The following is a 24,422-nucleotide window of genomic DNA, read 5'->3' as shown; positions in this document are numbered from 1 at the left end:
AGGCATGTTTTTAAAACTATAATAGATCAACACCAGACATTCCACTCGTTGATACAAGAGTTGATGCCATTGAAGTGATTAAATACAGCCTGGGGTATATCACAAAAATGATGGGGAGAGGATAGAAAAGATACCTGAAACAGAAATAGGAACCATTTCCTCATTTCCCTAGCCTCCCACACCTCTGGCCTGGCCTGGCCTGGGAAAATCCCATACCTCACCTCGTTAACACAGCTCACCCTCTCTTCCTACTGCCAGCTCCGAAGTCTCTGAATGGGAGTGGAAGAAAACGCCTCTGACAACCAGGCTCATTTTCTAACTCCCGAGTCCTGATCTCAAAAGGATCCTTAGTGTGACCCAGTAATGAACTACAGGTCCCTAGTTCAGTCACTCTTTACTTTCTTAGCTATTTCAGTTCTTTTCTTGATCCTAAATCCTCCTGCAGCTCCCTCCTGCTTACCTTTGTTGATTAGAATATTTCTAACTTCCTGAGAAAATGGAAGCAATCAGAATACACCATTCACACACTCCCTCACCACATCTGCTGCCCTCCTTCCCTCCTGGTACTAGAGATGGCTTGTCCCTTCGCTCGTACAGTTGATCTGTAATCCCTCTGCTTTGTTCAAGGCACTGCTCTTACGATTGCCCTCTTTTCCTGTATCATCAGTTTTCCCTGATGAAAATGGAATAATGGAATTATTTTGTATAATTCCATTATTATAAAATTATCCTGTAATATTTTCCATCTTAAGACAGATTAATATACAACTTCCTCAAGCCCCTATCTTTCTTCAGGCACTATTCTATTTCATTGTAGCACCCACTCCCCTTTACAATAAAGCTCCTAGAAAGACTTCTCCACACTAATCAAATACTATCTTCCCATTCTCTCATAAATCTTAGAAAGCATCCATTTCTGCCACTCACCTGGAAGTTTCTTGCCAAGGTCCCTGCTTATCTTCACCATGACAGATTTAGTGGCCAAGGTTCAGTAGGAAATTTTCTGGACTGCACTTGGCCCAAATTGATTGATCCCTTCTTCTTGAAATACTTTCCTTGCTCTCTCCTTGTTCCATATCACTCTGCTAAAGGTGCTCTTCCTTCTTCACTAGCCACTCCTTCTCTGCCTTGGCAGCTACTTATGTTTCTTCTTCATGGTTTCTAAATGATACCATGCCAGAGTGTTCAGTCCTTGGGTGGTCCTCCCTCCCTTCCTTCCTCCCTCCCTCTCTCCCCATCTATTATATGCCGGCCATATAAGAGATGGCATCATATTATTTCATGATTAAATTTTATCTATGTCAAAGGCTCCTAAATGTGTGTCTCCAGCCCAGAGAGAACTCTGAACTCTGGATTTGTATGTCCAACTGTCTATTCAACCTGTTCACATGAATGTCTCATGGATATCTTAAACTTAACCCATCAGAACCAAAGCCTGGAATTTCCACCTCTACTCTCCAAAGCCACCCTGGTTACAGTCTTCTACATACAAGTAAAGGACATCCTCTATTCCTCTAATTGTTTCAGTCAACCCTTTTGATCATTCCTGACTCCGTTTTTCAATCTATCTGCCAACACTGCACCAGAACCCAACCACTTTTCACCTCCTCCATCACCGCTATCCTGGTACACCCCATCATTCATCTTTCACTTGGAATATTACAGAAGACCCCCTACTTCTCTCCATGTGTATACCCTTGCATCTTTTTCCCCCACAATGATTGTGATCCTTTTCAAATAGATTTCAGATTATGACACTTTCTGGCACAAAATCTCTTCCTTCTGTTTTCTGTCTCATCCAGATTAAAAGCCAAGTTTTTTTTTTTTTTGAGTAGTCACTTTTTTTTAATTTTATTATTCATATGTGCATACAAGGCTTGGGTCATTTCTCCCCCTTGCCCCCACCCCCTCCCTTACCACCCACTCTGCCCCCTTCCTCTCCCCCCTACCCCCTCAATACCCAGCAGAAACTATTTTGCCTTTATTTCTAATTTTGTTGTAGAGAGAGTATAAGCCATAATAAGAAGGAACAAGGGTTTTTGCTGGTTGAGATAAGGATAGCTATACAGGGAGTTGACTCACATTGATTTCCTGTGCATGTGTGTTACCTTCTAGGTTAATTCTTTTTGATCTCACCTTTTCTCTAGTTCCTGGTCCCCTTTTCCTATTGGCCTCAGTTGCTTTTAAGGTATCTGCTTTAGTTTCTCTGCGTTAAGGACAACAAATGCTAACTTATTTTTTAGGTGTCTTACCTATCCTCCCTTGTGTGCTCTCGCTTTTATCATGTGCTCAAAGTCCAATCCCATTGTTGTGTTTGCCCTTGATCTAATGTCCACATATGAGGGAGAACATACGATTTTTGGTCTTTTGGGCCAGGCTAACCTCACTCAGAATGATGTTCTCCAATTCCATCCATTTACCAGCGAATGATAACATTTCGTTCTTCTTCATGGCTGCATAAAATTCCATTGTGTATAGATAACACATTTTCTTAATCCACTCGTCAGTGGTGGGGCATCTTGGCTGTTTCCATAACTTGGCTATTGTATAGTGCCACAATAAACATGGGTGTGCAGGTGCCTCTGTAGTAACCTGTGTCACAGTCTTTTGGGTATATCCCCAAGAGTGGTATTGCTGGATCAAATGGTAGATTGATGTCCAGCTTTTTAAGTAGCCTCCAAATTTTTTTCCAGAGTGGTTGTACTAGTTTACATTCCCACCAACAGTGTAAGAGGGTTCCTTTTTCCCCCGCATCCTTGCCAACACCTGTTGGTAGTGGTGTTGCTAATGATGGCTATTCTAACAGGGGTGAGGTGGAATCTTAGCGTGGTTTTAATTTGCATTTCCTTTATTGCTAGAGATGGTGAGCATTTTTTCATGTGTTTTTTGGCCATTTGAATTTCTTCTTTTGAGAAAGTTCTGTTTAGTTCACATGCCCATTTCTTTATTGGCTCATTAGTTTTGGGAGAATTTAGTTTTTTAAGTTCCCTGTATATTCTGGTTATCAGTCCTTTGTCTGATGTGTAGCTGGCAAATATTTTCTCCCACTCTGTGGGTGTTCTCTTCAGTTTAGAGACCATTTCTTTTGATGAACAGAAGCTTTTTAGCTTTATGAGGTCCCATTTATCTATGCTATCTCTTATAGTTGCTGTGCTGCTGGGGTTTCGTTGAGAAAGTTCTTACCTATACCTACTAACTCCAGAGTATTTCCTACTCTTTCCTGTATCAACTTTAGAGTTTGTGGTCTGATATTAAGATCCTTGATCCATTTTGAGTTAATCTTGGTATAGGGTGATATACATGGATCTCGTTTCAGTTTTTTGCAGCCTGCTAACCAGTTTTCCCAACAGTTTTTGTTGAAGAGGCTGCTATTTCTCCATGGTATATTTTTAGCTCCTTTGTCAAAGACAAGTTGGTTATAGTTGTGTGGCTTCATATCTGGGTCCTCTATTCTGTTCCACTGGTCTTCATGTCTGTTTTTATGCCAGTACCATGCTGTTTTTATTGTTATTGAAAAGCCAAGTTTTTATCATAACTTGTACAGTTCTGTGTTGTCTGTCCCCATCTCCTCTGTCCTCCCCCTTTTCCCCTCACTCCTGTCTAGACACACAGTCAGTTAGTTGAAGACACTAGCGCACCTCCTCCGGATGGCATTTCCTCTTACTATTTCCTTCGCTTCTCCCCTGTACAGTCCTCCCACAACCTCCCTACTAAACAAAATCCTCACACTGCGCTGTTCTCCAGGCTCCTTTTCCTCTCATATTTTTCTGCTTAAGTGTTATCGCCATCTGCCACATTATTTATAAACGTTTTATTAAAGCTTGCCTCGCCCACATGAATGATAACAGGGACTTAGCTTCATTTACTTTCTTTTTTTTTCAAGTGAAAATTTTTAAATTATCATATTGTTGTATTAAGGGTAAATTGTGGCATTTACAAAAGTTCTTAGGATTATATCACAGTTGAATTCACCCTCTCCATCATTCTCCTTTATCCCCCCTCACCCCCACTCCTGGAATAGTTTCACCAAGTCTCATTGCTCTGTTTTCATGCATGAGTACATCATAATTCTACCATATTCACCCTTTCCTTATGTCCTCTCCCTCCCACTGGTACCAACCCCCACACAGGACCTCTTTTACCTTCCTGTTTTCTGTTTTTGAGAAAAGACATTTTTGTTTAAGATATCTGTACAGGGAGTTTCATTGTGACATTTCCATGTATATATGTATTATAGCCCAAATTGGTTCATCCCCTCTATTTTGCTCATTTCAGCCTTAGTCACCTTCTTATGGTGATTTCAACAGGTTTAAAAATTCTGTATTTATTCTTTTATAGAAAATGCATCAACCATATTTACCTTTTAAATTTCCTTCTTTTACCCTCCCTTTTCCATTAGTGACCTTCTGTAGAATGCCTGCACACTGGAGGTGTTTAATAGGTATTAGGTGAGTGAATAAGATGAATGAACCTTATTCTCACCACTCCCCCAACAGAATTCCACCTCAGAGTCCTTCAAAGTTTAGGACATGAAATACTTCCATTTCTGTCTCTGTACATCCAAGTTTATCTGTACCTGTCTTCATTTTCTTTCCCTCTTACATGAAATGAGGTCCCCTTGCGTAATCTTTATTCGGTGACTCCACTTCCTTTTGTGTTCTCAAGCAGTGATTTGGCCTTAGAGAGCCATTTTGCTTCTCCCAACTAAACAGTTTTCTGTCAGTTTGTAAATATTTTCAAGTACCTTGCACCTTACCACGAACACAAAAACACTTCTCCTCAACTCTGTGTCATTTTCAGCTATGCCCTATTTTTCTCCTCTTCCCAGCTACTGAAATGTCCTTTGAGGTTGGCAGATGGTAATATGCTTTCAAGTTTTTCCCTTCTATACACTTTGCTGATTAATTCCAGCATTCTTTTCCAAAACTCAGAATTTTCTTAAGACATTATTCTAGGTAGCCAATTCACTGGAATTTCTGTGGTTTATTCCTGTCTTAATTTCCTGACCTCATCATTCAAACAATGACAGTAAACATTCTAGCTTCCATATCCAAGATGGCAACCGAAACACAGCCACAGAACTTCTGACCGCTGTGGTACAAGGACTTTGAGAAGAAGCTGGAGACTTGCTTGAATGAGGTAAAACACCAGAGAGAGCTGAAACATCAGCACTCAGAACCCCTAGCTCATGGGAGGTGTCTCCACGCCACCATATACTAAAAGAATAGCAGACGCTGTATGCCAAGCCCCGCCCCATAGGCCCACACAACCAGGGGATCTCCGATCCTCCAGCCTTGCTCCTTTGCCCCACCAGGGCTGTGCTACCCCAAATTCCCACCCCTCAAGCCCACAGAATCTCCAGCGGGATGAGCTCTTAAGGCTGGGGATCCACAGACATTTATGATCTTCACCAGGCCACGCCCCGCCCCCAGGCCTGCACAGCCCTGCAGGAGCTCTGTCTCCCTGGCTGCACTCCCCATCCCTGCATGATTTCTGCTTTGCCAGCCACACCCCCAAAGACTGCATGGCACTGCACAATATTCACTCTGCAAGCCTGTGCCCCTAAGGCCTGCCAAGCAGGACACACACACACACACACACACACACACACACACACACACACGATCTCTGTTCTGATCCACCGCAACCCCCAAGCCTGTCAAGCCAAGGATCCATAGACACACAGGATCTCCACTCCACTGGCCTGTGCCCTTCAGGCATGCCATGCCCATGCTCCAAAGGCCTGCTTCCTCACCACAGCTAAAGGCCATACCCGAAGGCCCGTGGGACCCCACCCACTGTCCACTTGCCACAAGGCTCCACACCTACCTAAGAGATGCACACAGACAGGTCTGCATGCTAAAGAACTAGCATCAGAACAACTAAGACTGCAATTCTACTGCTCCAGAACTGGTGATTTTTTTTTTAATTTTTAATTTTTATTTTTTTTCCTACTTTAAGGGATTTGCTGCCTGGTTCACTGTTTGATCATCCACCACCTCTACCACTTTTTTTCTCTTTTCCTCCCTACTGTATTCCTTTTATCTTTCTCTCTTGGTTTTGTTAGTATTAATATTGCAACCCAGCTAACACTAAATTACACATAGTTCAGGGATAGAAATGTTACCTAGTGGGAAAAAGGGGAGGAAACTATTCCTCCCCAAAAAAGTAAAGTACTGCAGGATTTAGAGTGAAATGAAGAAAACGGATACCCAGACCCAGACTCCAACAAAACAAAGATAAACTATACCAAGGAACCCAACAAAGCCCACAAGAACACTCTGAAAGAAGAAATCCTACAAGTAATCAATGAGAACTTCATAGAGATGTTACTAGACATGGTCAACCAAAATGTACAGGAGGCACTCAAGAAATTCCAAGAGGACAAAAATAAAGAATATGAGAAAACACAAAAACAAACAAATCATGAGACCACCACAAACAGAGAGATAAACAAATTAAGGTCAAAAATTGACAACATTAAAGAGAAAGTAACCCTAGATATGGTAAACCTCAGAAAAAAGAATGAAACAGAAATACAAAACAAAATCGAAGGCCATTACAGCAGAATAGAACAAACAGAAGACAGAATCTCAGAACTTGAAGATGAAATGGCAATTAAAGGAAAAACTGAAGAGCTATTAGTTAAACAACTCAAGACCTGTGAAAAGAAAATTCAAGAACTCACTGACTCCATCAAAAGACCAAACCTGAGAATCATGGGCATTGAAGAAGAAGAAGAGATGCAAGCAAAAGGAATGTGTAATATATTAAACAAAATGATAACAGAAAACATCCCAAATCTAGAGAAAACTATGCCCATTCAGGTAAAGGAGCCTCCAGAACACAGAACAGACCCGACCAAAATAGAACTACCCTACAACATATCATCATTAAAACAACAAGTACAGAGACTAGAGAAAGAATCTTGAAGGCTCTAAGAGAGAAAAAACAAGTAATATACAAACCCATCAAAATCACAGCAGATTTTTCAACAGAAACCTTAAAAGCAAGAAGAGCATGGAGTGAGGTCTTCTAAGCACTGAATGAAAATAACTTCAACCCTAGGATACTTTTCCCAGCAAAACTATCATTCAAAATAGTCTTCCATGATAAGCAGAAACTAAAACAACATATGACCACCAAGCAAAGGATTCTCCAAGGAATTCTGCACACAGAAAATGAAAGCAAACAAAACCATGAAAGGGCAGTCAATACCAAACCACAGGAGAAGAAAAGGCAAGAAAGTAGAGAGTAACACTGATTCAGCTGCACACAATCAAACTCTTAATCAACAAAGACAACTACATGACAGGATCACCACATACTTATCAATATTAACACTGAATGTTAATGGACTAAATTCCCCCATCAAAAGACACTGATTGGCAAACTGGATTAAAAAGGAAGATCCAACAATCTCCTGCCTACAGGAGACCCATCTCATCCACAGAAACAAGCACTGGCTTAGGGTGAAAGGCTAGAAGATCTACCAAGCCAATGGTCCCCTAAAACAGGCAGGGGTTGTCTGTTTTAGGGGTTGTCTGTTATCTCAGACAAAGTAGACTTCAAACCTACTTTGATCAAATGAGATAAAGAAGGACACTCCATACTAATAAAAGGGGAAATACACCAAAAGGAAATAACAATTATCAACCTATATGCACCCAACGTCAATGCACCCAATTTCATCAAACATACTCTGAAGGACCTAAAAACATATATAGACCCCAACACAGTGTTAGTGGGAGACTTTAGTACTCCCCATCACCAATAGATAGGTCATCCAAACAAAAAAATCAATAAAGAAATTCTAGAACTAAATCACACCATAGATCAAATGAACCTAGCTGATGTCTACAAAATATTTCATCCAATTTCTGCACAATATATATTCTTCTTAGCAGTCCATGGAATGTTTTCCAAAATTGATCATATCTGAGGGCACAAAGCAAGCCTCAGCAAATATAAGATAATAGAAATAATCCCATGCATTCTGTCTGAACACAATGCATTAAAACTAGAAATCAACAAAAACAGCAGTAAAAAACATACAAACAATTGGAAGCTGAATAACACATAACTCAATGATGAATGGGTCATTAATGAAATAAAAGAGGAAATTAAAAGGTTCTTGGAAGTTAATGAAAATGAAAACATGACCTAGTGGAACCTATGGGACACAGCAAAGGCAGTCCTAAGAGGAAAGTTTATAGGCATGAGTGCATATACCAAAAGGACAGAATGATCTCAAATCAATGACCTAACACTACAGCTGAAACTCCTAGAAAAACAAGAACAAACAAACCCCAAAACAAGCAGAAGGAAAGAAATAATTAAGATAAGGGCTGAAATCAATGAAATAGAAACAACAACAACAAAAAAGTACAAGAATCAATGAAACAAAAAGCTGGTTCTTTGAAAAAAATAAATAAGATTGACAGACCCCTGGCAAACCTAACTAAAATGAGGAGAGAAAAAAAACCCAAATCAGTAAAATCAGAAATTCAAAAGGAGAGATAACAACAAATACTATGGAAATCCAGGAAATCATCAGAGATTACTTTGAGAGCCTATACTCTAATAAATTTAAAAATCTCGAAGAAATGGACAGATTTCTAGAAACTTACAACCACCCAAATCTGAACCAAGACAATATTAATCACCTGAATAGATCTATAACAAAAAGAAATTGAAGCCGCCATCAAGAGCCTCCCCAAAAAGAAAAGTCCAGGACCTGACAGATTCACTGCTGAATTTTGTCAGACATTTAAAGAAGAACTAATACCAACACTCCTTTAACTTTTCCATGAAATAGAATGGGAAGGAACACTGCCTAACTCATTTTATGAAGCCAATATTACCCTCATTCCAAAACCAGACAAAGACACCACCAAAAAGGAGAACTATAGGCCAATTTCCCTAGTGAACATCGATGCAAAAATCCTCAATAAAATAATGGCAAACTGAATCCAACAACACATCAGAAAGATCATTCACCATGACCAAGTTGGCTTCATCCCAGGGATGCAAGGATGGTTCAACATACACAAATCTATAATTGTAATACAGCACATTAATAGAAGCAAAAACAAAAACCACTTGATCATCTCAATAGATGCAGAAAAAGCCTTCGACAAGATCCAACACCACTTCATGATAAAAGCTCTAAGAAAACTAGGAATAGAAGGAATGTACCTCAACATTATAAAGGCTATATATGACAAACCTACAGCCAACATCATACTTAATGGTGAAAAACTGAAACTATTTCCCCTAAAATCAGGAACTAGACTAGGATGGCCACTATCTCCACTCCTATTCAACATAGTACTGGAATTCCTAGCCAGAGCAATTAGGCAAGAAGAAGAAATAAAAGGAATACAAATAGGTAAAGAAATGGTCAAAATATCCTTATTTGCAGACAATATGATCCAATACCTTAAAGACCAAAAAAACTCTGCCCAAAAACTCTTAGACACATGAACAGCTACAGTAAGGTGGCAGGATACAAAATCAACCTACAAAAATTATTAGCTTTTCTATACACCAACAATGAACAAACTGAGAAGGAACACATGGAAACAATTCCATTCACAATAGCCTCAAAAAAAAAATCAAATATCTAGGAGTTACTTTAACAAAGGATATGAATGACCTCTACAAGAAGAATTACAAACTCCTGAAGAAAGAGATTGAGGAAGACTACAGAAGATGGAAGGATCTCCCGTGCTCATGGATCGGTAGAATCAACATAGTAAAAATGGCTATACCACTGAAAGCAATCTACATGTTTGATGCAGTTCCCATCAAAATCCCAATGACTTTCATCACAGAGATTGAAAAATCTACCCTAAAGTTCATTTGGAAACACAAGAGACTGCAAATAGTCAAGGCAGTACTCAGCAAAAAGTGCAATGCTGGAGGTGTCACAGTACCTGACTTCAAAATACATTACAAAGCAATAACAATAAAAACAGCATGGTACTGGCACAAAAACAGATATGAAGACCAGTGGAACACAATAGAAGACCCAGATATGAATCCACACTATACCCATCTCATTTTTGACAAAGGTGCCAAAAATATACGATGGAGAAAAGACAGCCTCTTCGACAAATGTTACTGGGAAAAGTGGTTATCTGTCTGCCAAAAAATGAAACTAGATCCATGTCTATCACCCTGTACTAGTATCAACTCAAAATGGATCAAATATCAGACCTGAAACTCTGAAGTTACTACAGGAAGGAGCAGGAAACACTCTGGAACAAATAGGTATTGGCAAAGAGTTCCTCAGTAGAACCCCAGCAGCCCAGCAACTAAGAGAAAGAATGAATAAATTAGACTTCATAAAATTAAAAAGCTTCTGCACAACAAAAGAAATGGTCTCTAAACTGAAGAGACCACCCACAGAGTAGGAGAAAATATTTGCTATCTATACATCAGACAAGGGACTGATAGCCAGAATATACAGGGAACTTAAGAAACTAAACTCTCCTAAACTCAATGAACCAATTAAGAAATGGGCAACTGAATTAAATAGAACTTTTTCAAAAGAAGAAATTCAAATGGCCAAAAAAAAACACATGAAAAAATGTTCACCATCTCTGGCCATAAAGGAAATGCAAATCAAAACCGCACTAAGATTCCACCTCACTCCTGTTAGAATAACCATCATCCAAAACACCACCACCAACATGTGCTGTCAAGGATGTGGGAAAAAAGGAACCCTAATCCACTGCTGGTGGGAATGCAAACTGATGCAACCACTCTGGAAAAAAATTTGGAGACTTCTTAAAAATCTAAACATAGACCTGCCATATGATCCAGCAATCCCACTCCTAGGGATATACCCAAAAGAATGCAGCACAGGTTACTCCAGAGGCACCTGCACACCCATGTTTATTGCAGCATTATTCACAATAGTCAAGTTATGGAAACAACCAAGATGCCCCACTACAGAATGAATGGATCAAGAAAATGTGGTACTTGTACATAATGGAATTTTACTCAGCCATGAAGAAAAATGAAATCTTATCATTTGCAGGTAAATGGATAGAACTGGAGAACATCATTCTGAGTGAGGTCAGCCAGACTCAGAAGACCAAAAATTATATGTTCTCCCTCATATACAGACATTAGATCTAGGACAAATGCAGTAATGTGGTTGGATTTGGATCAAATGACAAGGGGAGAGCACATACGGGAGATATAGGAATAGGTAGAAAACCCAAAACATGAACGCGTTTGATGTCCCCACTCCACAGGAACTAATACAGAAACCTTAAAAGGAGAGGTTATCACTAGCAGGGGATCAGTAACCAGTGTAAAGATCAGTTAGAGTTGAATCAACATGGGTACATGAGAGCAATAGTAGGAATCTCTCTGTATAGCCATCCTTAACCCAACTAGCAAACATGCTTTGTCTTTCTTATGCTTATGTCTTCTCTTCAACAAAATCAGTCACAAGGGCAGAAGGGACCTGCCTGAAATGAGGAGGGGAGGGGTGGGGGGGAGGGGGGGCAGGGTGGAGAAATGACCCAAACAATATATGCACATGTGACTAAATGAACAACAACAAAAATAAAATAAATTCTAGCTTCCAGTTAAAGGCAAGGGAATCTTTTCAGTTTTGATTTAACCAACTTTTCTTATTAAAATTCTAGTTTTGATTTCTGCGACTTTATCTTTTGTTATTTGTTTAAAAAAATTTTTTCCACCTTAGTTTTCTTTCTGGAACATTCTTTCTCCCCTGCCCCTGAAACATTTATATTTCTCTACTGAGGGGTTTTTAACCTGGAGTTAATGATTTCCTAGAGAGCCTGTGGGTGGACTTAAGAGGAGTGTGTGTGTGGGTAGGTGGGGGGGTGGTGTGTGCACAATGTTTTAAAATGTTTCATAGCTAACCAGAGCAGCTATAGCTTTTATCCAATTCAAAAGAGGATTGAGTCACTGTCCCTTTCATTGGTGGTGAGATTGCCCAGGGACAGAAAGCAAGCTCCTGGTTTCATTCGTCAGCATAATGAAAAGTGAGAGCACCAAAAGATTCCAGTCATCTGTGTTCTTATTCCAGCTTCCTCTTTAATGGTTGTCTGACTAAGGGAACATTATCTCACGTTTTTTGAAACTTGGTTTGTCCAACTGTAAAATGACTCCCAATTTGCAGGGTTACTGTAACAAAGAAGGATGTTATTGGTGAAGCTCTTGGTACTTACAGGAGTAGGTGATAGCTGTTATGATATAGTTCCAAACATCTGGATCCCTAAAGCACATAAACTTGTTTACTTGGAGAGTCTTCTCTTCCCAATTTTATGGTAGATTTTCATTTTTAGTGTTCTGCCTCACTGGAGCAATAAGAATTATGTGATTCAGGCATCATGAATTAATTGTCACTCTGGGCGTTAGAAATCCTCCTGTAGGCATTTATTAATGCAAAACATCTAAGACAGCTGCAGGGAATACTGTAAAGTCCATCTTTCAGCACAGTCATCCGAGAGTTGGAATTGAAATTTATATAAATTTAATCTGGCTGAGAGATGTTTATAAATTCACTTTCAGTATTTATCCAATCAAAGATGCTATTAAACATAGCAGGTACCAGATTATTCAATATATATAATGCAAGGAAAATTCGTGGAACACTATACGTTGTCTTTGCATTCTTTAAAAGGTGTGTTTTTAAAGCTTTGGAAGCTGAGCAGGTGTCTACCCACACATGTATTCCACATGTTTATTGTATTTTACCAAATGTGTATATCTGTTAAACTAGCCACTTATTTACACCTTGGTAGCAGTCCTGATTGCATGTTACTGGTGAAAAGTATTGGCTAGGTATTATTATGTTTTAGAAGTATAATACACATTTATAGTTCAAAGCATAAATTCTTTATGTGACTCCATAAAATAACATAGCTAAATTCCAACCCAAATATTTTGGTTTACCAAAAGCAAAGATTCCAACAAAGTCCAGGACTGTCAGAGATCCCATTCTCTGTGGGGCTGTGACCTCTATCATTGGTGCTTGACTTCATAGCCCTCCTACCCCTTTTTCTATTCCCAGTCCACTTCTGAAAGTGATGGTGGAGTGTACACAAAGGTAAATATAAAACCCTTACTTTCTGAATTTTGCGGAATGTAGAATCTTGTAATTTATCTTCTGAGTAATTAACAACACCTTGAATTGTTGGAAATTGGAGTTCAATTTCACTGGCCTAGATCCTTGAGTAAATGGATGTAATAGGGAAAAATTTAACAACTTAATTAAAGTCCCATTTAAAATTTTTACTAAAGGTAAATTAGTTATCATGTGATGACATATTTTTGTAATCAAGAAATAGACCTAGTAAAAATTTGAGAAATACAGAAAATAATGAAGATAAAGCAGTTACCCGTATTCCTAACACCCAGAGAACACCACTTTTTGTATGACTTTGCTTTTCTCCTCACCCATCTTTCTTTCTTTCCTTCCTTCCTTCCTTCCTCCTTCTTTCTGTCCCTCCTTTCTTTTCTTTTTTCCTATTCCTTTTTTCCAATAGGTTTATAATTATATATCTGAATAAATACATATGTATACACATATTAAATTATGTCCTAGAAAATGTGTAACTTGTAGTTTGTATACTACAATATAAATAAACATGCAAATATATAAATAATAATTGCAAAAATGCTGCATTTCCAGTGTTGGAGCATAAGACAATTTTTAGGGTTATGGTCAAATATTTATACGAAAGATGTAGCATTATTTATAATAGTAAAAATCTGAATAAACATCAAAGGAAGATTAGGTATCCAATAAATGTTAATGACGTAAATTAATGCATAAAGAAGATTCTTTTTCTTATGCCCTGTATATGAAATTTTTAATACACATGTGATTAAATTTTTGTTATATTCTGCATGTGGACACTTATTCATGAGACAAAAAAACCCATAGTGTCCTGTTAGAAAACATAATATTTTTAACTTAATGTGGGAAAGACTTGTTAAATGAGTAAATTTTTAAATACAGTTCTTATTTATGAAAGGCAATATTATATAAGAAATTTTCTGTACTGTGAATCAATTTTTGTGTCCTTTACATTGAACCTAACACCACCTCCACATTCATTCTTGCTCCCTTTCTCTCTCAAGTTTTAAAAGAGAAATATCACACAGCTTTGAGAATAGCCATTTTCCTTCAGAGTGAAATATGACTTTTCCTTGCTAGCGTTAAAACCACCGAGGATTAAGTACTTTTTCAAAAGAAAACTTTGAATTGAAGGACTCTTATCTAAGTAATATTAGGTGACTGCAGCTAACATAAGAATTATTAATTTCTATCCTGTAGGGCAGCACAACAGGTAATATAAATTATGAATAATGTTTATTTCAGTAACGTATGAGAGTCCTTGGGAGCAAGAGCAGCTTATACACGTTAGGGGATTATACAGTCTTTGCAAAGCCATTTTTTAATTAACATGTATAATCCATAATGCTTTATTTCTTCAGTTGCTTCTCTCTTTGCTATATCATTTGCATATTAATTAGTTTTAAAAATGAAAATACTTTTGTCTAAAGTTGAATTGAATGAGTTATTGGTATTGACTAGACAGCCTGCTTGAAATCACCATACTATTTTTGTGGCGCCTAATTTACAAAGTAATTTGAAAGATTATTTTCATACTGAATGGATATGGGGTCTTAAAGTAGGGAGTGGTTTTTGTTTAAGACAGAACTCTGTGTTCCTGTTGGGTGGCATGTGAGTAACGGTACAGAAAAGCACCCACCTCTGAGCCTCTGCAGTCTGTGACTATCTGAGTTCCAGCTTTATTATCTGAGAAAGCTTCCTGTGAGGTGAAGACTTTTCCTGACAAGGATGTATTTATTCTGCAGTGAAGAGAAGCCAAAAGATCCCTTTCTGGAACCTATATTTTGAATATATTACATTTCATGTAATAGAAATATGGTTCTTTAAAAATGTGACTGTCAGGCCTCTTGGGCCAGTCAAAATGTTTTCAGTTCATAACAGTTCAACAATCATTTCAGAAGCACCTTATAGTTCCACCCCTGGGATATTGGAGATCAAAATGTGACCAATGTTACTATGCAGGCAGGATGGGTAAGGCTCCTGCTTGCCAGTGCCACTCATGCACAGTGACTGCTGTGCTGGCTGGCACACACTCTGGTGGTGGCTCTGGAGAGGCCACTGAGCTGGTGCTATGACAGGATTCGTATTGGTCCTTGAGCCCTCCTGCCCAGGACAGTCCTGATGCCACCCTGAGTTTTGTGGTTGTAAAGCTTCATGTGGACTTGTGCTCTGGGTACTCTTTTCACTTAAAAATAAGCTTGACATCCAAGTGTGTGTACTGGAGAATTTTAATTTTATTAGCTGTCTTTCTATTGGTGTCTATTGAATTGCACATAGTAAGAGATTTTCTTGTGACCTTCCCAAACATGGATAGAATGGTTGTGGATCCTGTTCACCCTTCTATAGCTCTTTTTTCCTTTTCCTTTTATTTAATTATATTATTGTTGTACTTGGGGTATGTATCATAGTTGAATTAACTCCCTCCATGATTCTCTTTTATCATCCCCCATTCCTGGATTAGTTTCAGCATCTCATTTTTCCATTTTCCTACGTGAGTGCGTAATGTTTCCATGTTCACCCTCCTACACCCTTTCCTTATGTCCTCTCCCTCCCACTGGTATCAACCCCCAGACAGGACCTGCTTTACCTTCCAGTTCACCATTTTTAAAATTCTGCCTGGAAGCGAGGGGAGCAAGGGGGGAGGTAGGAGGAAGAAATGGCCCAAGCAATGTATGCACACATGAATAAATGAATAAAGAAAAAAAACGAGTAAAAATGACATTTTTGCTTAAGATAGTTATGCAGGGAGTTTCATTGTGAGATTTCCATGTGTATATGTATTATAATCTGAGTTGATTCATCTCTGTTTTTCTGTTTGCTACCTTAGTCCCCTTCTTAGGGTGATTTCAGTAGATTTAAGAATTCTAGATTCCTTCTTGTATAGAAAGTACATCAACCACATTCACCTTCTTAATTTCCTTCTTTTACCCTCCCTCTCCTCTTAGTGACCTCCTCTTAGTGTGATCTGTTTTTCATAATATTGCTTATATTTGTATTGGGCCTCTATTCCTCACATAAGAGAAAATAGGTAGCCTTTTGGCTAACTTCACTTAAGATGTTCTCCACCTAGAGAATTTTTAAGAGACAATGAAATTATAGCAATCATCTTCCCGGTGTATTGTTTTAGACCGTAAGAATTCTGAAATGTAAAACTTAGAGATTATTTCTTTTAGTTCAGGAAAATGAAATACATCTGAACCTGAGTGTGTTAAAATAAAAACGACAGGCAGGCTTGGTTTATTAATGATGACGTTTCTGAATTACTAAGGTAATTTCTTTCTAATTACCTTGAAGCAGACATGTAGTTCCTTTCTGAGTTATATGAGCAATACTAATATTCCCAAAAGTTTTTGTAGATGAAAGGGTTTTTATTTAAAATTGATCACAGTAAAAGATATGAGTCTGTTATCCTCATCAATATTTCAAGATAATAATGTATTTTAAAACTATAGCCTTTGTATTCCTTTCTGTGTATAAATGAGAAAAAAAAAACCCAGGCTTTATCCCATCTAAAAGAAATGACACAGATTTACCATCCATTAAAAAAAAGTTTCATGTAGTAAAACTAATTGCCTGAATGAGAAATCCGAATGACTTTGTCCACTTAGAAAAGAGTGTGAGCACATTCTGGCAATTATAATTGTGATAACAGCCCAACAAAGCATGGTTGATACTGCTCTTTAATTGCCTGAAGTAACAACACGTACTGCAGTGATGGGACCTCCCATTTATCATATTCCATTGTCACTCACAAACACTCCACTTCCTTGGAACTCCTTCTGTCAAGCTTCGGCTACTGGCTGATTGCTTCCCACCACACTGTTCTGATTATGGCTTTTAAGTCGGCTCCTCCTGTGTTCTCTGCCTTCCCGCTGCTGCCTGAGCAGTTCTGGGACATGTCCTGTGCCCCAGTGGGACAGTGAATCAGCTCCTGGAGGCCCTCAGCATTCTGCACTGCTGCATGGGTGCCTCTCACTCCAGTCTTTTTTGTGATTTAACTGTTGCACTTGGCAGGGCCTTTGAGTACACTTGATTCAGATTTTTACTTACAGAAGCATTTTGGTGATGTGCTTGGGGGAAAAGGCCTTTTCAGCAATTCTATTTTTTAAATTTTTTTTAAATCACCTTAAGTAATTTGAGGTATGCTTTAGAAAACTGAAAAAAGTTAATTTTCAGTTAATTATTAATGTTCATTACGTATAAAGTGTAATAGACTAGAAAATATCCACACATGAAGGAAAATGCTTCTGTTTCTCAGTGAACTACTTAGAAAGCAACATAAGGAAATTCTGAAATATTTTATTTATTTATTTTCTTATTTATTTGGCCACACTGGGGTTTGAACTCAGGTCTCCGCACGAGTGAGGCAGGGTCTCTACTGCTTGAGCCATTGTTCCAATCCTTTTTGCTCTGGTTATTTTGGAAATAGGGTCTTGCTTTCCACCTAGACCATGATCCTCCTATTTTATGCTTCCCACCATAGCCTGGATGACAGGTGTACACCACCTTGCACAATTTTTTTCTGTTGAGATGGGGTCTCATGAACTTTTTGCTCCAGCTAGCCTGGAGCCACAAACCTCTATATCTGACTCTCAGGTAGCTAGGATTACAGGCATGAGCCATTGGTGTCCAGCCTGAAATAATTCTTTTGGTGATTACTCTGTGACAAAGTCTTTGTCACTCAGTATCCTTAGGAGTTTCTGAGCTGCTCTTCTCTGGTGGCTCTGGTGTGCTATCTTTCTGCCATATACACAGAAACCCTTCCTTTATCACTTTCCTCTGGGCTGCATGGCTTCTCAGTGTTATCTGTAAGAACACAGCTGCCAAACTCTTTTCTTATAAATGTTTTTGACATTTGCTAGTGAATAGATTGCTACATCACATTAAAGTAGAGTAGAGGACCTCGTGCAGACAGTCCCTGAACCTTGTGTAAGATTTATAAGGTTTCCATCATATAGTCTTTGTCTTAGGACAGTTATCACATTTGTCTGTGGGAAACCTGTCTACCAACCACATGTTCCCATCCCGCTACACTCACACACGTGCACACACATGCTCACACATGGCATAGGGCTGAAGTTCATAGTATGTTTTCCAGTTCCTACTTCCCTGGTGCTACATACTTTCCAATGCCTATTTAGAAGTCAACTTTGAAAGTTTCCTGTCATTTACTTGTATTTCTTCTCACTATCACTAACATAAAATCCGTAACACAAGGTATATTTGTATAGAATAATATAACTGCACATATTGTGCTAAATCACTTGTTAAGTAGAATGTAGAAATGCCGCCTTTTAAGGGTGAACAAGAGCAACCACAGGAGGCAGAAAATGTAATCAACTATGATAGGTTCTTTTGTGGAGATTTCTTCTGCTTTTAAAGAAATCTACATTTAAAATGTTCATTTATAAGAGGTATAATACATTCTAGGGTTCCAGAAACGATGCATATTCATACTTCTGAGTTGGCATTAGTTCTAAACATTAGTAAAACCAAAAGATTAAGGGGGAAAGGGAGGAGAGGGAAGGAGAAAGAGAAAAAGACAAACAGAGACAGAGAGAAAGTACATATTGTGATTTCATCTGGTTCTTGGATCTTGGATCTGGAAAGGTCCATATTTACAGGTCAGTGGAAAGCCCCACCTTTGGACGTCTTTACTGAAAATGTCTTTAGGGCTGCTTTCAGGGGTATCTGCTACCCTCAAGAAGCTTTGCCATACTGGGTTTTGTACAGGTATCAGTGAACAGGCTGGGATGCCCTCTGGTGCTGGTTGTGCCTGTGGAGGCAGAGATGTACCCTGTGGCAGCTTGGGAGTGGCTGGAAGCTCAATGTGTCTTCTCACTTGAATAGTGCTATTGTACCATATTGGCCCCAGCAGATCTGCATATACCTGTGAGTTTAAACTGCAAAAGGGAAAGGCAGGATGGCACAGTAGGAAATGCATGAACTTTACAATCAGAATTGAGGCTCAATTCTGTTTTTTCCATCTGTAAGCTGTTTGACCTTAGGCCTATTTCTCTGAGCCTCTGTTTCTCCATTTACAAAATGCAGGACAGTTAAAAGGAAAAAATGGAATGACATATATCCAAAACTGTCCAGTTTCAGTATGAGTTGATAAATGTTACTCTTTCTCTCTCTCTCCACCACCAAAGAATACAGGAATGGAGTGAATAATGTTCACAGTAACTTGGTTTGCCTCCTTTAGCCCACATTACTTTCAGGTAAAGATCCTTAAGTCACCTGCTCCAACCCCAGTGAGTTTGAGAGCTAGTTCTTAGAGAGATTCCAAGAGGGTTCCCCGGTAAGGTACTCAGAGACACAGAGCTGATAAAATGAGACTGCATATTATTGAAGATTCCCTAACTCAATGTGAATGTTTTCTTTAATCTCATCTGACACAAAATCCAATTGGAGATTTTAAGGAAGTGATTGTTTAATCAATACTTCTGTTCACAGGTGACTTTTCTTCAGCTTAACAGCATTTACATTCATGTTGGTTTGAAATTTTCATCAGTTTAGACAACAATAAAGTGACATTCAAAACAAATTACGTTGGCCAGAGGTCACATAATCTATTGACTGTGGGAGGAGCTACAATGTACTTTAGTGATCCAAAGACCTCTCATTTTCTTTTAAAATTCCCTCAGGTTTGACTGTGCAAGGTAAAATATAGATGATTATTAAATATTACTAAAACAATGAGAAATTCAAAGATTTGGGGAGTTCTAAAACTAAAATCTCTGTCTCTGTCTATAACTGCATCATATATGAATATATACCTCAAGAACATTCTGGCTGAAGACACCAAGTTGCCCATTGATTAGAATAATATGAGGTATGATAGTCCTATGTCCTCTCTTTCCTCTAATTAAATTCTGGATTATGCTAAAGCCCTTGAGTCATTTTAGAATTATATGTAATAGGCAATAAAATCAAGATTTATAAAGTACAGAGTAAAAATATTAAGATGCAGTATGATTTTTACAACCATGGACTAAAGTTGTCAGTAACTAGGTATTGTTATCTTTAGAACTATTTTGTAAAGATATTTCAGAGGTAGTTTAAATTTTGGCAGTGCAAATATTCACTTTAGATAACAATTTTATAATTGTTTTTCTTTTCCTTTTTTTCTATTTCAGGGTCAGCCTGGTCCTCAGGTAAGTGAACTCTTTTCTAACAAGTTATTTCCAGTATAGGATCTTCCCAGTGTGGAGGTTTTTCAAAGAATATAAGAAAGTTATGAACTAGTAATCATGACACCACATAGCAGACCAAATATTTCCCAGGAGTAAAGTCTTGGGCCTCTTCAGGGTTGAGTGAGCCATGTCAGCTGTTGGGCCAGATGGTAAGTTGAACAATGCACCATCATATAAAGCAAAACTCTTAACTGATCTGAACCAGTGCCTTGGGACTTTAATGTGGGGCAGAATGACTTAGTTAAAATTGGGTCTGGGCTGGTTTGCATTAGGCACCGATTAATCAAGAACTAATAATGCTGTTGTAAATCCATGTGGACTTTGATTATTTAGACTGTGATCCTGCTGGCTTCTTTTGATTCAGTGTGGACAGACATTAACTTTGTTCTCCATTTCAATATAAACCAACTGCTGCAGACATGATTTATAATTAGGTATGAATGCAGTCAACAGAAAATCTTTTGAGCCCCACTCATGTTGAAGAAAATGAGCAAAATTTAGAGTGAAGAAGAATGAGGATAAAGATGGAAGCACAAAAGAAATGTTTTCAGAAGTAGTGCTACAAATGCAAGCTCAGTAGACTCAAGATCAATGCTAATCATAGTGTGTAGGATGCTATGTAGAAGGAAATGCAATTAATGTTTTACCTTAAATACTGTAATACCCATGAATAATGTGATTACACATTGAGCCCCCTCTTATCGCTTTCCTTCTGATGTACCAAATGCTTTTCCACCCTAGACTGTTCCATACCTAAGCCATTTTCATGATAGCTCTGCAGTCAATATCATCCATTACTTACTATGTGCTAATCTTCATACTAGACCACCAGAACATTATTTAGGTTTTTTTTTTGTATTCTTTTTTTTTCATTTATTCAGATGTGTGTACAAAGTTGGGGTCATTTCTCCCCCCTTCCCCCTGCTCCCTATCTCCCCCCCAACCCCTCGCTTCCAGGCAGAAACTGTTCTGCCCTTATCTCTAATTTTGTTGAAGAGAGAGTGTAAACAATAATAAGAAAGACAAAGTGGTTTTGTTAGTTGAGAAAAGGATAGCTATACAGAGAGATTCCTAGCATTGCTTCCATGTATATGTGTGTTACATTCTAAGTTGATTCTTAGAGGATAGGTAAGACACCTAAAAAACTAGCTAGCATTTGTTGCCCTTAATGCAGAGAAACTAAAGCAGATACCTTAAAGCAACTGAGGCCAATAGGAAAAGGGGACCAGGAACTAGAGAAAAGGTTAGATTAAAAAGAATTAACCTAGAAGGTAACACCCACGCACAGGAAATCAATGTGAGTCAATGCCCTGTATAGCTATCCTTATCTCAACCAGCAAAACCCCTTGTTCCTTCCTATTATTGCTTATACTCTCTCTACAACAAAATTAGAGATAAGGGCAAAATAGTTTCTGCTGGGTATTGAGGGGGGGAGCGGGAGGGGGTGGAGTGGGTGGTAAGGGAGGGGGTGGGGGCAGGGGGGAGAAATAAACCAAGCCTTGTATGCACATATGAATAATAAAAGAAAAATGAAAAAAAAAAAATAAGTTGATTCTTCTGGAACTGACCTTTTCTCTAGAAGTTTTTGTGAACTGTGTATATAACAATGTCTAATGAAGCAAACAAAAAAATCCCACATACTTCAGTAGCATAGTCCTTTTCTTATTAATGCTCATAAGCTCATGAGGAAAAATTTGACCTTGAATTAATTTATGTTGATGTCTAAGAATATTCTCATTGTTTGTAACATTTGCTTTCATGTTCTAAATTGGTTCAGAAGGAAAAATAATCTGTGGAAGAAAGTTTATAACTTGTTTCCAAAATTTGAAGTAGCTGATATACTGGGAAAGACAGCATAGACAGTGCTTTTCATGCTAATTTTATTTAATACTTATGACAGCCCTGGAAAGATATGTGTGGGTGTATAAGTATACATGATAAATTACTCACCTGGGTGACATTGTAGAACTGGAAGCAGAAGCCAAGGCTGTCTCTAAAATGCAAAGCTCTGTAGCACTCAGCCCTCAACCCTCAAGAAAACAAGACTGTGAAAAGTGGGTAATAAAAGATACTGGAGGATTGGTTTGGAGCAATTATAATATTTAGTGTATTAATAGGATCTCTCTCTAAGCCTGGACCACCTCTCTTGCATGCAAATCAGTTCTTAAGATAATTTGGGCATAATCAATTTCAGAGATCATCCCAGGACCATTGTGAAAGAGTGGAAAAATTACACTGGGAAGGCAGGATAAGCAAAAAAAAAAAAAAAAAACACATTAAAGAACAGGTTACTGTGGACAACTGAGGCTCAATCCTGCTGAGGAACATTTAATAGGTTGTGTCAAACACACCTCAGAGTCATTGTACTCTGTGAGAGGATGTTGATGTCTTTATCCACTGATTTCCCCTTCCTTCATTCTTTAGTCATGTCTGATGCTGACTCCCTGGTACTTCTGGTCTATGCCAGAACATCTTGCATAGTTCAGCTCCTGAGTAATACAGGAAGCCGTGAGGACATACAGGAACTGTATTCTAGCACTGTAATGATGTGTGGGTGTGGTATGGGTGGGTACCTACATCTGCTACAACAGATGTAAGGTCACTACAGATATAAGTGACCTAGAGACAAAACAAAGAGTGGAAAATTAAGATACAAGTATAAAGGCCTGGAAAATTGGACCTAAAGGCAATATTAAATGCATGCTAATAAAAGGGAGGCTAAAGAACATAGATGTAAAAAGAAAAGCATCGTCAAAAGCAATCTTGACTATCAGCCACAGGTATTGATGGAAGAAAGATATATCAACATAAGAAGCCAAGACCTCTTATGCTTTCAGCATCATTACATTTCTCTGAAGAAACTTCAGTTTTTATGTTTTAAATTAAATAGGTTTTAATGAAGTTTTTCCATTTAGCATGATGTAAATTAGCTTTGTTCTGAGATAGGCTCCTATCCATCTAAATATTTCATTTTCATCATTGCCTAGTTTAATGTGTGACTTTCCCAAACCTTAATTTGCTCTTCGAAAATTACTTTTGTAAAAAAAAAAAAAAAACAAAAAAAGGACTTCAAACAGAAATTTAAATGCAAGTGCAAATTTTATCCATCAAAGATATGAACATTTAGATATGACCCATGTAATAGATGTGATTATCAATTTGTGTCAGTGCTCTGACCTAATGGAAGATGTGACTACATGTTTTATATTAACAATTTACTGTGAGTCTACTTTTATTCTTGAGTAAATTTATAAAAACTATGCATTAAATCTATAAATTCATAAAGTGAATTCACTGAATATGCAAGCAATATACATTTACAACCCAAATTAAGATTTTTTTATGAGTTTTTCAAGGGGTGAAAGGTTTCTTTCATGTGATCAAATTTCTTTTTAAGTTTCCACATGATGTTATTTTCCCACTAAAATGATATTCATACAGAATATATTTATAATACTAGGAACTTTAATTTGGAATATGTCTTCCTTTCTCTCTTTTTTTCTCTTTTTTTTATTGTTTCATTATTCATATGTGCATACAAGGCTTGGGTCATTTCTCCCCCCTGCCCCCACCCCCTCCCTTACTTCCCACTCCATCCCCTCCCTCTCCCCCCCACCCCCTCAATACCCAGCAGAAACTATTTTGCCCTTATCTCTAATTTTGTTGAAGAGAGAGTATAAGCAATAATAGGAAGGAACAAGTGTTTTTGCTGGTTGAGATAAGTATAGCCAAACAGGGAGTTGACTCACATTAATTTCCTGTGCATGTGTGTTACTCTCTCTTTTTTCTCTTTGCTACTGAAGTTTTGAACTCAGAGCCTATTGCTTGCTAGGCACATCCTCTACCACTTGAGCCACACCCCTAGCTTACTTTTTTCTTTATTTATGACTTAATGTCTATTTTTTCCTTAAAATGTCAACTTTTAATAAATTCCATTCATTTTTTATGATTTCTGAACTAAAACTTCATGGTTCATTATTATTATTATTGCATGTAAGATGCAATGTAACTATTTTAGCTCCAGTTCTTCCCTGTTGGTCCTATTCCTCCAAACCCTGTGTTCCTTGCAGGTGTTGTTAGCTGTGGCAAAGGGAGGG

General features: G+C 38.1%; 1 protein-coding gene across 1 annotated transcript in view; it reads left to right on the top strand.

Annotated features, from left to right (window-relative positions):
• Positions 1–24,422, top strand: part of Col25a1 (collagen type XXV alpha 1 chain) — a 442,122-nt gene that overhangs the window by 253,295 nt on the left and 164,405 nt on the right. The window contains exon 5 of the mRNA XM_074041521.1: positions 20,269–20,286. Within this exon, the coding sequence (XP_073897622.1) occupies positions 20,269–20,286 (18 nt within the window). The remainder of the gene's footprint in view (positions 1–20,268; positions 20,287–24,422) is intronic.

This window comes from Castor canadensis, chromosome 9, assembly GCF_047511655.1.
Source record: "Castor canadensis chromosome 9, mCasCan1.hap1v2, whole genome shotgun sequence".
Classification (NCBI taxonomy): domain Eukaryota; kingdom Metazoa; phylum Chordata; class Mammalia; order Rodentia; family Castoridae; genus Castor; species Castor canadensis.
The sequence above is the reverse complement of the archived record's forward strand: the minus strand, read 5'-3'. Positions and strand labels throughout refer to the sequence as shown.